The sequence below is a fragment of the Rhipicephalus microplus genome, chromosome 2 (assembly GCF_043290135.1).
Source record: "Rhipicephalus microplus isolate Deutch F79 chromosome 2, USDA_Rmic, whole genome shotgun sequence".
Classification (NCBI taxonomy): domain Eukaryota; kingdom Metazoa; phylum Arthropoda; class Arachnida; order Ixodida; family Ixodidae; genus Rhipicephalus; species Rhipicephalus microplus.
In genome coordinates, this window is record NC_134701.1 from 270,032,460 (window position 1) to 270,048,542 (window position 16,083).

The 16,083-nt window shown below is 41.6% G+C and overlaps 2 protein-coding genes across 2 annotated transcripts; one reads left to right on the top strand and one right to left on the bottom strand.

Moving 5' to 3' along the window:
- The first annotated feature begins 93 nt into the window (after positions 1 to 93).
- LOC119169977 (COMM domain-containing protein 4) lies at positions 94 to 948 on the top strand. The gene has a single exon (XM_037420982.2). The coding sequence runs from the start codon at positions 245 to 247 to the stop codon at positions 845 to 847; it is 603 nt and encodes a 200-aa protein (XP_037276879.1). The 5' UTR covers positions 94 to 244; the 3' UTR covers positions 848 to 948.
- LOC119169976 (zinc finger C3HC-type protein 1-like) lies at positions 921 to 15,999 on the bottom strand. Its single transcript, XM_037420981.2, has 8 exons — positions 15,770 to 15,999; positions 15,158 to 15,308; positions 13,505 to 13,588; positions 10,964 to 11,091; positions 9,735 to 9,838; positions 7,727 to 7,883; positions 3,387 to 3,539; positions 921 to 1,153 (listed from the first exon to the last, which is right to left on the bottom strand). Exons 1-8 carry the CDS (start codon positions 15,890 to 15,892, stop codon positions 1,082 to 1,084), a joined length of 972 nt encoding a protein of 323 aa, XP_037276878.1. The 5' UTR covers positions 15,893 to 15,999; the 3' UTR covers positions 921 to 1,081.
- Between the last annotated feature and the right edge of the window lie 84 nt (positions 16,000 to 16,083).

Genomic DNA, 16,083 nt, shown 5'->3' on the forward strand with positions numbered 1-16,083 from the left:
AAGTTTTTTTTATCACGTTAAGGTACGACTTACTAAAGTGTTGTGTCAAGGCGTTGGTCTCAAATATGGTTGGTCTTTCGAAGTCAACCCTATCCAGTACACTAGCCGGTACAAAGTGGGAGGTGCAAGCATAATCTGTTTGCCTTGTGTGTATCCTCTTTTTCGTCTGCAAAACAAGAGGCCCACAACGCCGGTAAAGTTGTCAGAGTACCGTACAGCGTTCTGGGATAGCTAAAGTGCCGCTATGTTGTTCAAGTTCTGCGGTGATCGGGATTGTCCCGACTGGCTTCTCGCCGAAATAGGTTCGCTGTCGAAGATCAGCTCCGTGAAAGTCAAGTTGCTCTGCGCACAAGTTGTGAACGGTCTCCTGCATTCCAAGATAGACTTCGATAAAGTGGCCAAACTGACAGCAGACTCCAAGTTCACTGAGGACGACGTCAAGGGCGTGCTCATGGCCTTGGAATTCATTCTGAAGAACTCCACCAAGTTCTCCGTCGAGGAGGAGACGCTCGTGAACGAACTCACTCAGCTAGGTCTTCCTCGGGAGCACGCGGTCTCGCTGAGCAAAGTCTACGCGGATCGCTGTGCAGAGATACTAGCAGTGCTGAAAGAGCAAAGTCTCAGGCTCTCCTCGCTCGAAGGAGCGCCTCAGTGGCGCCTAGACTACGTGCTCGAGTCGAGCATTGCCGGCGAAGTGTGCCAACCGTCGGTTCAGATGAAACTCGCCGTGAGACAAGGAAACGAAGTCAAGCCTGTGCATTTCACCATGTCCGCCGAAAAGTGTGGCGTCATGCTTCACGAGCTAAAGCAACTGCACAAAGTGATGAAAAGTCTCGAAGAGTCTTAAAGCTTTGCGGCGTCTTGGAGAGAAAAGGGAGTGAACAGACGGGGAAGGAGGGAGTGTAGTGATAACACCAAGATGTAAATAAATAACGTTTATTGCGAGAATGTGTTTGCGTGATAGCTTCGACCTTTTGAAGATCACAACTGTTAACATAATTTGTAACATCATCTGTAACATTGAACATATAATACGAAATACGAAGCTGCGGAATTTCTCATCCGGCATAACAGAGTTGCTTCAAGTGGGAGGCACCTTAATCTTCTTCCACGAGTTCAGGATCCGTTCAACTTTTTCTTGAAATGCAGCAACCTGTGCAAAAAAAAAAAAAAGGACTATGGAATCAGTCTTAGCATGTGATACAGAAGTGCTCCAGACTGAAAAGTTTGCATTTTCACGGCTGTATTATTGGTTGTGTGCCACATATTTGAATCAGTTTGGTTTTTCGAACAGCTGCTGGCTCGAAATCTACGCGTTCAATCTCTGTCACTGTTAATGCATTTCGATAGAGGACCGTGCTTTGCGACATCAGTGCACACAAAGGAACTCCAGGCAGTCAAAACTGACCAAAGGCCTCCTTCTACAGTGTCTCTCATAGCCGGAGCTGCGATGCGACATTAAACCGACCAATTGAAAGATCAAATCGACTTCTGCATTCTTGTATGTACAGCACATACCAACAAAGTGCTTAAGTGGCTTTCACATTCCCATTTTGTTATGCACAAAGCTCCTTGCAATTTTCATTCCAATATTTTGTTCCACCAATTCATATACACACTGTTACGGTTAAAGGTAAACTACAAAAAAAATCATTTACCACTCAAAAACCAAGCTTCATGCAGTGAGCATGACAAGCTTCTTGGGTAAATTTTTACTTGAAGTACAATCAGATGCATAATTGCATGCTAGCCAGGAATAGACACCTTGAAGGAACTATATATCCTCTTCAGTGGCAGTTTGTACAGTAGTACACATCAACTTTGGAGGCACGTCATTCTCCACAAGTTTCTTCAAATGGCTTGAAATGCAGTCTGGGCATTCGTGCAGGCTTTCTAAGTGGACAACTAGCGATCATTTAACTTCACTGGGCTGCTTGCTGATGCAGAGAACCACAGTGCTGGAGACACTAGCATGTTCGACAATGGTTCGACGTGCCGCATTTCGGGACTTTAGTCTAGAGTAATTTTTTTCTTTGTTTGAAATTAATAAAACCAAAAAAGCAACTGTACATGCATTTTGGGTCTAATATGTGATTCTTTTTATGCAGGTACCGAAGCTGACTGATTGCAGCATAATTAGACTTTCATTACATGCTAATTTACATTAATTACTGAAACAAAACAACATAATTCTTCATTTCTTCGTCTTAAAATATAATAATAAGTGCCATGTAATCATGCCATAAAAATTTTACAGTGGTTCATAATTAGCACCTGAAGAGGATGCAACTATCATGTCCTGCAGAGCTAAATGTATATCACGTTGAAATTTTTGGATTCTGGGACTTGAGTTAAATCTTTAGACAATATGCACACATTATATGGCGAGATCAAATTCTGTTATATTTATAAAGAGTAAACATTTAGGAGTTTCGCTGCTTTGCTAAGATGGCATAAAAATACACACACATCAAGGGAATGTTTTTGTGCATTGTGGGGTTAGTAAGCATTAGAAATAATGAACGAATGTATGAAAACATTTACTTCAACATTTAAAGCCAAAGTCCAGCTGTAATCCTTGACGAACTGGAAGTAAGGAACATTTTTTGTATGTTTGTTTGCTATTTTGAATGCTTATGTACATAATATAATACACATCCCTTACTAGTACTACTTATCTGCTATTAATTTGGCCTAAGTCAAGAACGAGTAGGCACGTCTTGACGACGAAATAGAAACAAAACAGACGCAGCACTGTGCCTGTTATCTTTCTATGCTCTCATGAAGTCGCACTTTATTACTATACAACAGATGCTAACCAACTAGCCTGTCAATGTGTTTCAGCCAAAGAGAAATTTTGTTTCACTAGGCCAAACGAAGTGCTGCCATAACACAACAGTGCTTGGAGTAAAGCCGACTATAAAATCTGATGGACCACTTGAGTCCTAGCTAAAACCGTTTCAGCTGTGCCACTTAGCAACGCCACCCGCCTACAGAAGTGCTCACCCAGCAATGCATCGATTCGTTGTTCACTGGCATGTCCATTTTCCTACTGCCAAGCACACCGACTACATCATCAATTTTACAGAAAGCACTCGTCTGCATTGAAGCCATTACACTTCTTGATAGTTGACCCATCGTAATGACAATGTGCCTTGAGTGGAGTGTGCATAGGCAGGTATTAGAACAAGAAAATGGACAAACTACAAATTGTGAAAGTTATGTGTCTTAGGTGTAGCACAGCTGCTGATGACAGCAGACCTTCCGGAGAGGTCATGGAAAGACCGTTGGTCACGCGCTCTCAAGATCCATAATAGACTCATGCGGTAAAGTGCACAACACAGTGAAACAGATGGTGAGATCACTCTACTATGCTCGAGCCTTACTGAAGCAGAAGGGCCAGTTCCGGTTTGATCGCTGCTTGATTCGAGATTCCTTAGGAGGCACTCGCTATAAACAACCCAGCCTTTTTTTCCTGATGTTCCAGTCACAACCCAAATGCACCAGGGACGATGCTCCTTCAGTGGGTCCATTTCTTCCTAAAAACACCACAAGTATAGCACATGGATTTCATTACAAGTACAAGACTATCCAGACTGCAAGACCACAGTTGTATAAACCAAATGGCTGAAGCTGGCACAGCACAGGTGATGAGTATAAGAAACAAAACTTGTAAGGAACACAGACCACAAGCTGTGTGGTCTTGGCACTACAACTATTTACCAGAACCATGCATGTAATCTTTTGGTGTGAGTTCCATTTATATGGCAATACACTACAGATTATCAGTTCACCTGACACATAACGGCAACTCAATAGACATACACATGCACAACGAAGGCACCATAGGATAATGGCCAATGTACCACGTTTCCTTATGAATTGAAAAGAAAATAAATGATTATATTACATATAAGTCATGTACTTTTATTTCCCTAACATGTCTTTCAGAGTGGTTCTGGGTTCTTTTCGAAATATTGCCAAGAAAACACTGGACGGAGCTTTTGCATACATTGTCCGATTGCCCTGAGGACTGTTGACGTGCAAAGATGATTCAATTTACCAATGGCAAAGAGAATAATTTAAAACATCAGAAGACTTCTGCTTGTCTAATTCTAATAGTAGTCTGAGAGCTGCGACTGAACCACTTATTACAGAAGCTTCAAAGGGTTACCGACACAAAATTTCACAATCGAGACAGCCTGCGGGATCTATTCCCGTGAACATGCATATATCATCTGCAAAATATCAACAGTGAATATTTAACTTGGACGGTATTTTAAATGAATATTGAAGTTTGTATGCACGTTATTGACACCCTCAAAAGTGACGCCACAGTGACCCCTTACTTCCCTCACGTTACCACGCTTTAGCTGATGATACAACAAGTTATGACAATGTCATAACCGCCATTTCTATTTTACCGCATTTACTCCAGCAGACTACAAGTTGGCGGTTGCTTGAAAGTGTGGCCGATGTGCATGCATCGACAGTTTTGCGTTTTGCGACACTGCTGTCCCGTTTCATGATTTGAGTGCACGTTAAAGAACCCCAGGTCGTCGAAATTCCCGGAGCTCTTCACTACGGCATCTCTCATAATCATATGGTGATCTTGAAACGTTCAACGCCACATATCAATCAGAGCCGTTTCATGTTCAAAAGGACTTCTTGATGTGGACCATGCGGACGTGCGTCACAGTTCCGTGTGCTGATATGGTCGAGCACTGCACTCGCGAGGTGGCGATAGTTGCACCCGGCAGCTTGTCTTTCTTAGAACTCTCTCAAACCGAAACTGAGACTGGTCTGCAGTGAGGAGCTTGTAATTAATTATCTGTCACACGCAGCAGCAAACACGACTGATTGATAGATTGATATGTGGGGCTTAACGTCCCGAAACCACCTTATATTTACGAGAGACGCCGTAGTGGAAGGCTCCAGAAATTTCGACCTCCTGGGGTTCGCTAACGCGCACCCAAATCTGAGCACACGGGCCTACAGCATTTTCGCCTCCATAAAAAAGGCAGCCACCCCAGCCAGGATTCGATCCCTTGACCTGTGGGTCTGCAGCAGAGTACCTCAGCCACTAGACCACCGCAGCAGGGCAGCAAAGATGACTAGCAGGGCCCCAGCAACACGATGGAGAAAGAAAAAAGACGTGACGCCAAAATTTTTGTGTCAGTAACTTTTAAGTCGGTGTGAAACTATTTTAGCTCTGTGTGACTGAACTTCCCAACAGAATACATGAATGCAGGAGGAGGAAGGACAGGGAGGTTAGCCAACACAGTGATGTTCCATACTACGCCGAAGAATTCCCATTCAGAGACATGAAAATTCCGTATTTGGGAAATTTTTCCCTGCAAACGTTGAAAAAATTCCCAGCAAAATTTCTTGCACAATAGTACTAATTTCCGCCCAAGTCCACGCACATACACACTACAATTACTTTTGAAATCGCGACTAGCCTCTCCACTGTCACACAACAGAAGCATGATTTTATAAATTCATACACTGTTAGTACACTGCACATTGTTGGCTTCAAGTCTAACCCCACTAGTGAGCTAGATATCGCTCTGCGTAGATATCAGAAACAAATCTTGAAGGATATGCTTGCGTTGTGCATGTGTCAGAAGTTAGAACCGATTACAGCAGATGAAGGCACACTGTGACCGCTAATTATCGGCCGTCAGAGGAGAATTTGATCATTCCTGAAATTCCCTGCAAAAATCACGAAGATTCCCCTTTTCCCTTTATCTCAGAATGACAGGTGAAAATTCCCCAAAAAAGGAAAACTTCTCTGCACAGAACATAACAATAACATCAGCCTAGCAAAAATAAGACATGGCGTACCACAGGGTAGCATACTCGGCTCACTTTTGTTTATTATTTTTATAAATCATATCACAAGGATAAACACATCAATAGAGTATGTTATTTATGTAGATAATACGAGTTTGTTTTTTTCTGGAATGGACATTGATAATATCATATCATTGGCAAGTGATACATTAGGCAAACTTTACACTTGGAGAGTAAAAAACTTCTTACGTATAAACTGTTCCAAAACTAAAGCTGTTATCTTCAGAGTGAAATCTACACCATGTCCTATACTTAATTCATTGTAATTAAATAATATGAAAATAGAATTCTCCCCCTATGCAAAGACGCTAGGATTTGTGTTTCACAAACATATGTATTGGGAGCATCACACCGATTACATAAGGAGCAAACTTTGTAGAGTAGTGAGAATTCTTAGAAAATGTCAACGCATATTACCAGAACAGCAAAAACTTATAGTATATCATGCCCTATTTACTCCCCACTTACGCTATTGTGATTTAGTTTGGGGAACCAGGACAAAAAATCATTACATAACATGATCATATCACAAAAGAATGCAATACGTGCCACCTCAAGCATTTCCTACTATACACATACGTCTGATTCTTTCATAAGATTGAAGATCTTAAAAAGTGAATTTCTCTATGAATACTGTCTCTTAACATTCAGATCAGAACTAATCTGTAAAACCCACCACATACATAAACTAGCCAATTTAACTGTAAATTCTTCCACACGTTCAACGAGACACACTGCCAACTGGTACATTCCACGGCTTCGTACAAACTATGGGTCACCGCTACTACAATTTTGTCTACATACTGTACTAAATAAGTTCAAATTAGCAAGCGATACTCTACGTGTAATGTCTAAAAATTCTATTTTAAGTATGGTTTCATTAAATGTTTAGTTTTTCAATAAAAAATGCTTCTCGGGTGTTTGTAGTGATTTTCGCAGTGCGAGTTCAAATGTTTTGCCTTAAGTAAACCTGTCTCTGTACTGCACGTTGCTACCATTGTGTCGGGGTGGCGGGGCTTGTCAAGCTGCAGATATTGCAGCTTTTACCCTGATATCCTCACCATGTTATGAGACTTTCTACTCTTTTCTATTCGACCTTTGTTCAAACTGTATATATTATTATGTATCGAATATGGTGAAATAGCCAAATCTCAAAATCTCACAGCATAAACGCAATAATCCAATGGGAGCATGATGACAACAATGACAGTGCCGTCACTGGCAACCTTGGGGGCATGACAAGCCAAGCACTGTCCCAGTAATGTGTCCCAATTTTATGGTCAGCGAAACATGTGGCTCACAGCTGTGCATTGTAAGCTACATTTATAACATAATGGAATGGGCAGAAAGATAAAACAAGCCTCGTTTCAAAATATTAACTGCAGCTGCAGTAAAATAGAATGGTAATTCTTTAAAGTCAAGGGGTATCACATGCTAAGCCTGCAATCTGATTAGAATCGATGCATTCCGGATCAATTTCAATGTCTCAACATTCGTCAGCCTCAATTTAAGCGTACAAAGATGTTTGCATTTAATGCCTATTAAAATAAGACCATGAAACGCATAGTTCTATATATCTGTGAGTGTGAGAGCTTATAAGGTTAAATGTGTGGCGTCACACTTTGTGGTGGCGGGTAATAATGGGGGGAATGTAGATTCTACAGTATACTTGTTAAATGAAACAAGACCAGAAAAAACATTTTCCGTTAATTGGGAGAGGAAGAAGGACGTGAAATTCAGAAACTAAATCAATTGCATTAAAAGCAGTTGTTCCATTCAAGCAGTAGTTCCATTAGAGATTTTCCGATTACGGAGAGTTTACTGCGATGAGAAGTCAGCCAAACCCAAACCGTGCCGAGCAGGTCGTTACCTCCTCGTGTTTCCTTTTGACACCATGTCCATCGCCGTTTTCTTGCTTGCAACCAGTGTCCTCTGAGACGAGCTCCTTGGGAGATGCGTAGAGCCAGGTTCCAACCTTCCTACAGCAAAACTCGCAGCTGAGTTGCTTCAGTTTTTCAGTTGGATTGCTGAGGCCAGGAGGGAAGACAATATAAGTGATCATTTCAAATCTCTGGATAAATGCAAAGAGCTGATGTATAAAGTTGAATTCAAGACTGGAAGCATGTGTTCGCATGAGAGTTATGACAAGACTTCATTAAAGAGGCGGTAAGAGCAATCACTAAGTCCCTATTTCATGTTCCAAGGCCTCCAAAGCATCACTTTCACCGTGTCTAGAGTCTCTGCAACTAACTCAGATGAAGCATACAGTCAGTGCCTCACATACATATTACACTATTGCCATACTGATAGTGGCACCAGTCATTGTTCAAGTGAAGCTGAGGTACAAGTTGCTGAACTGTATCCCTCTTCTTACACATTGCTTACTAATTTCATTACCCACGGCACCAATGGGCATTACAGTTTGGAAGAGAATACAAAAAAGGACGAAGAAGGAAGATACATTGTCAGTCAAACGACTCACTAATAAAAAAGTACCAATTACAGTAATCACAATCAGTAGTACAAATACATATCATAATAAAAAAACTAAAACACAGTCATTCCAACAAAGAAAAGAACAATAATTAGAGATAATAGAGGCAGTGCTTGAAGGCAATCGGTTTCATTCTCGGATAGTTTTTGGAAAAAAAGAAAATGACATAAAACAGTCTTGAATGTAGTTTAATCGCAACCAATGTGTTTACATTTTTCAAGTCCCATTACAAGTAAACTGTACTAGCATTCGCTGTTTGCGACGAGGGGGAGGATTACACCACCGCTAGTTGGCCATAGTACCTCATGGAGAAGTAAACTTTGTATGAGAAATGCTTATAAAGAAGATCTAAAGTCAACTGTCAGAAACAAAAAGAAATTATGATACTTCACCACTTTTTGCAATAACTGAGATAATTTTAATACTCTACTAGTAGTGCTTGCAAATGTAATATACATACTAAACACAGCACCAGAATAATTGGCTACGCACTAGCAAATAATAGGTAATGAGATAAGTGCTACAGCAGCAATGAGTGTTGGTCCAATATATCAAGCTGTGTTTATCTGAATAGCTAACTTGCCAATTTTTTCTAATACAGTGTATAACAGGATGCTGCTTCTAAAAATTTGCAGGTGATATGGTCAAAAAGCCACACGTATGGTCTCATCGATAAGCAAAATTAATTAAATAGTTATACCAATACACATGTTACTGCCCAAAAATAAGTTTAGACAAGTGCTTAATCTAGTGAAAAAAAAAAAAACTGCCTGAATGAAGAAGAAATACTTAGATGAGCTCGCATGCCAATATCCAGCTCTCCTAATCTAAATTATAGACCTTTCACACTTTAGTAGATATCCTGGTATTTTACCAGACTTGCCAAAATAGTTATGAAGATATTACAAAAAGATTGTTTGTGAGTTTATCTCATATGACATGATTAAAAAGCTTTCTGGCATCATTTGATAAAAATGTACACACCACCTTAAGGCATAGAAGAGACCACTAGACAAGATTTTTGTGGGCCAAGTCAAAAGGCAAAAGCCCCTTGCGTCAGCATGAGCAGTACACCCAGCAGATGGGCAACCAAAAAATTGTAAGCTTGAAGTCTAAAAACTATGGTTTGTCACTCTCCGAACGTTCATGCATTTCACCCCCCCCCCCCCATTTTTTTTCACTCAGTAAACACTCAATTCCCTTCTTCGCTTTAGCCACTAGACCAGCAACATGTAATAAGACTAAAAAAAAGAACGTTTTGCATATGTGTACAAGTGAGTTTCTATGCAAAAAAAAAAGAGCGCCATCAGCAAAGGGCCAGCAGAAAAGCATAATCAGCAAGAGCAAGCTGAAAACCTGTCAAATATTATAAAGCGCCTCTTACGCTGTCTTCCAGCCAGTCAGTGCAAGCAAGATGGCTCGTTCGCTTTCGACTGTTCGCTCTTCACCAGCCAACTTGCATATCTTTGCTATTGCTTCATTACCAAGCTGTAAGTAAATAAACAATAAAAAAATTAGGACTCTATTTTAACACTGTAAAACACATCTGTTCTCTCTCCAGCGTCTGTGGAGAGACGACACACTTTAATGTGAAGCATTCTGTGGCGCAGTCCAAGCATGTAATGGTTGGCAGGCTTCTGCTTTGCCTTGTTTCAGGCACTTTGAGCAAAACAAGAATTGGTGTGAGTAAAGTTGTGACCACATGTACAACTCCAAACACAACAGCCCCGTGCTCTTAACAGTCATTGCCGCATGCGCATTTTTGTCTTGCCGAGGCTAATAAACTTTTAAAGGCGACTAGCATGTGCACCGCATGGTGGCAAGATCAAAGGGACCGCCAACTGATTTCCTTTGACCCAGTTTTTTCCAGCAAGACAGAAAGGCTTCCCTTCGTAGTGTTCATAACTGCAGTAGCTAATCTCAAAAGCACGTGGTCATTTTATAAGCAGTATTTTTTTATCTGAAAGGCTCTGTACACGGATGTGTACAGAGCCCTCTCATCCAGCAATGCTGAGAATGCCCTTCCTATGCATTATAAAAATCACTGTGCTGATTTCCTCATATCTTGCATTAGTGAGAGAAAATACTTTAAAACATTGTGTCGCTCTGTACGCGGATGTGCCCTTTCATCCAGCAACGCTGAGAATGTCCTTCCTATGCATTATAAAAATCACTGTGCTGATTTCCTCATATCTTGCATTAGTGGGAGAAAACACTTTAAAACATTGTGTCAGTGTGAACTACCTTCAGGATAAAACAACTTTCCTCAGTGTTTCCTTCATAGCAGATAGTGCAATGAAGATGCTTTGCAACACTGACCTGCCTTCATGTTCAGTTCAATTCGTAATAGAACTTGTAAAGTTTTTTCGTTGAAGTAAAAGGCTCACTATAAACACACAATTGCTTATTTTGAGCGAACACATTGGTTTATTTGCACACTGAAAAACCCTAAACAATGATGGATGGTCCGCCACCTATGCGTTGCTTTGCATAATATTATTGAATTTCAAAGTGCCTGGGATCTATGTAACATTTTTCCCTGTGAAAAACTAATGGTGATGAGAAGCCTATTAGCCACAAACTGCACATTCAGGCACATACCAGTACACATACCTGCTTCTGAAGCTGCTCAGTGCTGAGCAAAGGGAGCGAGGAGAAGATGGGGACTAGTGTACCAAGTCTCTCGCGCAACTGGTCAAGGGCTTCATGACGCATCACTGGCTCCATGACAGCATAGGACTCTGTAGCAGACAATTGGTACATTTGTTATGCCGTTTTCACATGGGCACTTTTAATCGCGATCAGGGCTATCCGGATCAGCTTTCAGAATCACAATCCACTTTATGGTCACTCCTACACGGCCTAAGGTAATTAGTCCGAGCTTGGGTCAGTTGAAATGCACCAGCAGGCACGTGCGTGCCCTAAAACGCGTCATTGACAAAATTCAGCGTCTGATATTTCTGTAGAGCCCACGGTGTAGGAAGGAGAGGTGACTCAACGCGGCGGGCGAGCGGGGCGAAACTTCTTTAAACATGTTTTTAAAGTTATTCATGTATAATAAGCTTGATTGCACATATACATGTTAATTGCACTGTTTTACAGAAAAATATACCCAACAAGAAACGTTGAGGAAATCACACACATTCAAACACCAAGCCAAATATTCTGTATAGGACGCTTGTGCAGTCGCAAGTTTTGACAGTTTGAGCTTGTGTGTCTTTTTTCCTTTTCTTTTCTCTGCTCTTACAATACTGCCTCATCCGAAGGCCCACATAATAATGCAAGATTTTAGCAATTACTTCATCTCTGTGGGTGATGCAAGGAAATGAGAGCCAGTTGTTATCTAATATATGATCAATGGTGAGCTTGCAAGCATTCCTTTGCGTGTAATTTCTTTGGAACTCTACTTTTGCTCATGTCTTGATTAATGTCAAGCAGTTTCTACGGCACTATGTGGCTTGTGTCAGCAGCGCACTGTAGTTCTCGAACGTGCCACAATTCCGAGAACACAATTGCGAAGCTCGTGAACCTGCAGTCGGTGAAAATCCCAAGTTGTGGACGGAAGCTCAACGCATGCTGGGCTTCTAAACAGTTCATTGAAAGTTGACAGCGCTGCGAGGGGTGCCAAGGTACAATTATGCAAGAGCATGTCCGAACCAGTAGCACCACTTTCGGGGGGATCCGCAAGAAAGCATTGAGAAAGCGAGCCACCGAGTCTCTCGGCTGGCCTCTTGCGTTGTTTTTTCTCTTTCGAGAGATAGCTTGAGCAGTCCGGGAAAATACTGGGCACTGCATCTTTGGAGAGGGACGCTTTCCGGGGTGCTCTACACAAAACATTGCCGTTGTAGACCTTTTCCCAGGTTTTGCTCACCAAATGAGGCTCGAAGTGCCGTTCGCAGAGGTGGTCTGTTGACTGTAGGATTTGATCCTTGCGTGGAATGGCATTCCTCCACACCCGAAGACGTTCTTCATCTCTCGGCGCAGAAAACAGCGAAAGTTTCTCGGTACAGGACTTGTACCTTGCGTTGCAGCGTGGGGCGAAACACTTCTTCCCCATCGCTTTTACATGGCCGCACGCATGTCGTATAAGCTCACAGGGTTAACCAAAACTTTAAAAGATTGCGGATAATTTACAAAAAACAGAAACGTTCGATATGAAAGATGGCCTCGTGTCGGAGCGAACTGAAGTGGCCGCTATCAATTCGCGACTCGCATGGCCCCGGTACTTCTAGCGTCCTCTAGTAGGGAGAAGGCGACCCCGAACAAGTTTTTCATGGAGCTGCTCTGCTGCGCTTCCAAGGCGATCAGTCACCTCCCCTTCCTACACCGTGGTAGAGCCCTTTATCAGCAATGTTATTGGTGCAAGAACTGCTCAAACATCAAAACTTTGCATGCCAATAAAAAACAATTTCATTAATATATCACTCGATGGAGTTTTCCTAGCTGTTACCTTCACTGCTGCGTGAGGTTGTCTCCATTTTTATATCTAATGGCAACCGCTCGAAGCCATCTACTCGCAGCGAAGCGGGTATATCATTGTACAGGCGTTATGTCATTTGGCTCCTCAGGTCTCCCGGTCGCTCGTACTAGCGATAAATTACTGTAAAGGTCTCTTCATTCGACCACGAAGTGTGCTTACGCTGCGACGTAGTCAAAAAGCTAAAGAAACTCATAATCAGTTTGCTTTGAGGTGCTCGAACTGCTTCGACAGTGCAAGAGTTGAATTAAGCATCGAAGACAATGGTCATCTGGTTACTGTCTGCTTCTCCCATAAATACATGCGGTCGATATGAATCTCAAAACATGCAATATTTCAAATATTGTTCCAATTTAGACAGCTTACAATTTGATTGTATATAAAAATTTACCCCTTTTAATCTGCTTTTACTTAACTACGCACAATTTTCTTGTTTATTGTGCCTTCAAGAAGCTCGGCCAGGGAGTGCAGACGACAGCGAAATCATGATCTCCGAGCCAGATCGCGTTAGCCTTAATCCCGATCGGGCCTGATCGTGATGAAAAGTGACCATGTAGCAGCCCCTAATCCGGATCGTAGTTCATCCGCATTGGCACTGATTGGGATTAAAAATGCCTGCGTGACAGCGGTATTAGAACCATAGTGATGGGAAAAAGAGATTACAACTTTGCACTCACCCGGACAAGGTGCAGTCTTCCAAGGGCAACAGCTTTTATGAGCATCTTTCAGAGATGAAACCAGCTTTTCTGTACATTCCTTATCTGCAATACAATGATTAACTGTTTTTATGTTGATGCATGATGGACCCTATAGGGGAAAATTCAGAGAAGTTATCAGTATTGTAGATAACATAACTAAAGTAACATGTTGTTTATATTCACCCCAAGAGGACATATAATGATAAAAAATTTGCCCTTAGGGTAATTGTAAAACTCTCTATCATTACCTGGATATCAGAAGTATGCAATCCTAGTCTACTTAAATGTTAAATGTTGTCAGTGTATGCATGGAAATATGCCTAGAAATGTGTTGCTAATAGTGAGATAATCAATGGCAGTTTTCCTTCAACAAGAGAGATTTAAGGGCACATTTGGAAACGGAAGGAAAGCTGCTACATACAATAAGAGAGTTTTGGCATGTCCCATATTTTAGTATATGCAATGGTGCTTGCATAAAAATTCTCACTCTATGTCACCATATGCTGTCACCAACATTTTGCATGTTTTGTTTCACCACAATTGTAGGCACACTTTTTTGTGTGTGTTCTAAGAGTGTACCCGACAGAAAAAACAACAACAAAAGATTCTGCATGCTACGTATTTACAATTAAACCACTGCCTACGTTTCACACCAGCAGCAAAGCGTAATATATTTAGTTACTACATTAATACCTTTATGCTTGTGCAGCCAAGCTCTAAGCTGCCACTCTGGCCACTCATGTTTATGCCTTCAGTAACTTGACATTCTACAGATTGTAAGAATAATCCTGGTTCAAACTACTTGGTGTTGGTTCATAACTGAGGGAACTTTTCAGCACAAATTGAACAAAGACACAACTGTCCTGTTGTGTCCTCACTCAAGTTGAACGGGAAATTTTCTTCAGTTACGGTAAAAAGGTTGAAAAAAAAAAATTTAATTCTTTAGTAGCACAAAATAATTAGTCCAATCATTCACTTCGCTTTGCTCAGACATTGTGAATGAATGGCCGACCAATGTGAACATTGTGAAGGCTCTCTAAAAAGGAATGAAGAGATGCTAAGACCATCTGCGTCGAGAGGCTGGGGCTGTATACCTCGTTGATCCGTTTAGAAAATTTTTTTGGTTTTACGCTCAACGCATTCACTGAGGTACATAATTCTCGTGACAAGCTTTACCTAAACGTGCACAATAACCATGCAGCACAAAAATAATGCTTACTCTTTCACCAAGTTGACTTGTGTCCATTTTTATATATCCGAATGCGTGCAAATAACATCCCCGACGTGACTGACCAATAACACTAGAACGAAGGCACTCCTCAGTTAACCAGTGCACTGGAACACGTGAATTCAAGGGTAGCACAAGTTTGGAGGCAGATGCCAGCTGTTTTTTAGCATCACGAAGGGATAAAATTTCTGAAGACAGGGTGTCGCTTGAGCCAATGTTTAGTCTTCTTCAAGACTGCAACAAGGTTGTTGCCTTTACAACGGCTCGTCCGCTTGTTGAAACACCATCTCTAGCGACACTCCACGTTCAAAAATTTTTCACTTCTTCAAGTTTCCATCTTCTCCTGAACTTGTGCCTTTTTTAGCAACACAAACCATCACAAGGAACAAATTTGAGGTACGTACACAGCTTGTGGCCCAAACGGAGATTGAGTTGGCAATCGAGATGCGACTTGCACGAGACGCAACAGAGCATGTCGTCACCGACACACTTCCAACCAAACCGAGCACACACCGATGGCGAAAGTTCTGGTGGCTTACAGGACCATTTGGATTGCTAATTCAGTCAAGGTAAATATATAAGCAGTCACAATTGCATGACACACAAACATACTCTTATCTAACACTTCTGTATCATTTCAAGAATGGTTAGGGCTGTTACACTACAGTGCAGTAATCACACAACTGTCGCGTGTTATTTAGAAGTGAAAACTGAAAATCTTAACTCAACCATATGGCAATGGCTGTTCATGAACTTTGGAATGCATTGCACGGGGAGCCTGTAGTCCGACGCACAAAACACTTTCAGATATGTTTGTAAATTTGGGTACACATGGCCGGTAGTAGATGCTACTTCTAAATTTGCTTCAGCATGCACAGTTCCTTATTCCTCTCGGAAATATGTCATTTTTGTGGTGATCATTAAGTACAAAAAAATGACAACGTGTTAGAAGCTTAGTTGGATACCTTTTAACGCTACGAACGCACGAAAGTTTACGCTACGAACGCAAAGGATACAGATCCGTACTCGTCAATGAAAGTTTGGATGCGCGTCTTGTAATTTTCGTATTCTTCTCTGCACATTGGCAGTTCATACCCCAATGACTCTATGCTCGGTAAAAATTTTGCTGCAGACATCATTCACAACAGGCACTGCTGTACACAAGAGAACGTCGCAGCAGACAGCAACTACCAGAGAACACCTGCTAATGCTGCTTTAGTGAGGCTTTCATTTCAAAACGCCGGCATGTTTACCACGAACCCGTTACTTGTTCAAGCCTCCGCATTGCCCTTACTTTCTTCGGTTGCAGGTGGCGCTACTCTAAAAAATA

What these genes read in the sequence shown, in the direction of transcription:
- LOC119169977 (XM_037420982.2), top strand. Translation starts at nt 245, where the DNA reads ATGTTGTTCAAGTTCTGCGGTGATCGGGATTGTCCCGACTGGCTTCTC.
- LOC119169976 (XM_037420981.2), bottom strand. Translation starts at nt 15,892, where the DNA reads ATGATGTCTGCAGCAAAATTTTTACCGAGCATAGAGTCATTGGGGTAT. An exon ending in CCGTTTGGGCCACAAGCTGT is followed by an intron (nt 13,589 to 15,157) that starts GTACGTACCTCA and finishes ATTGTATTGCAG; the next exon opens with ATAAGGAATGTACAGAAAAG. An exon ending in CTGACTGGCTGGAAGACAGC is followed by an intron (nt 7,884 to 9,734) that starts GTAAGAGGCGCT and finishes TCCTGGCCTCAG; the next exon opens with CAATCCAACTGAAAAACTGA.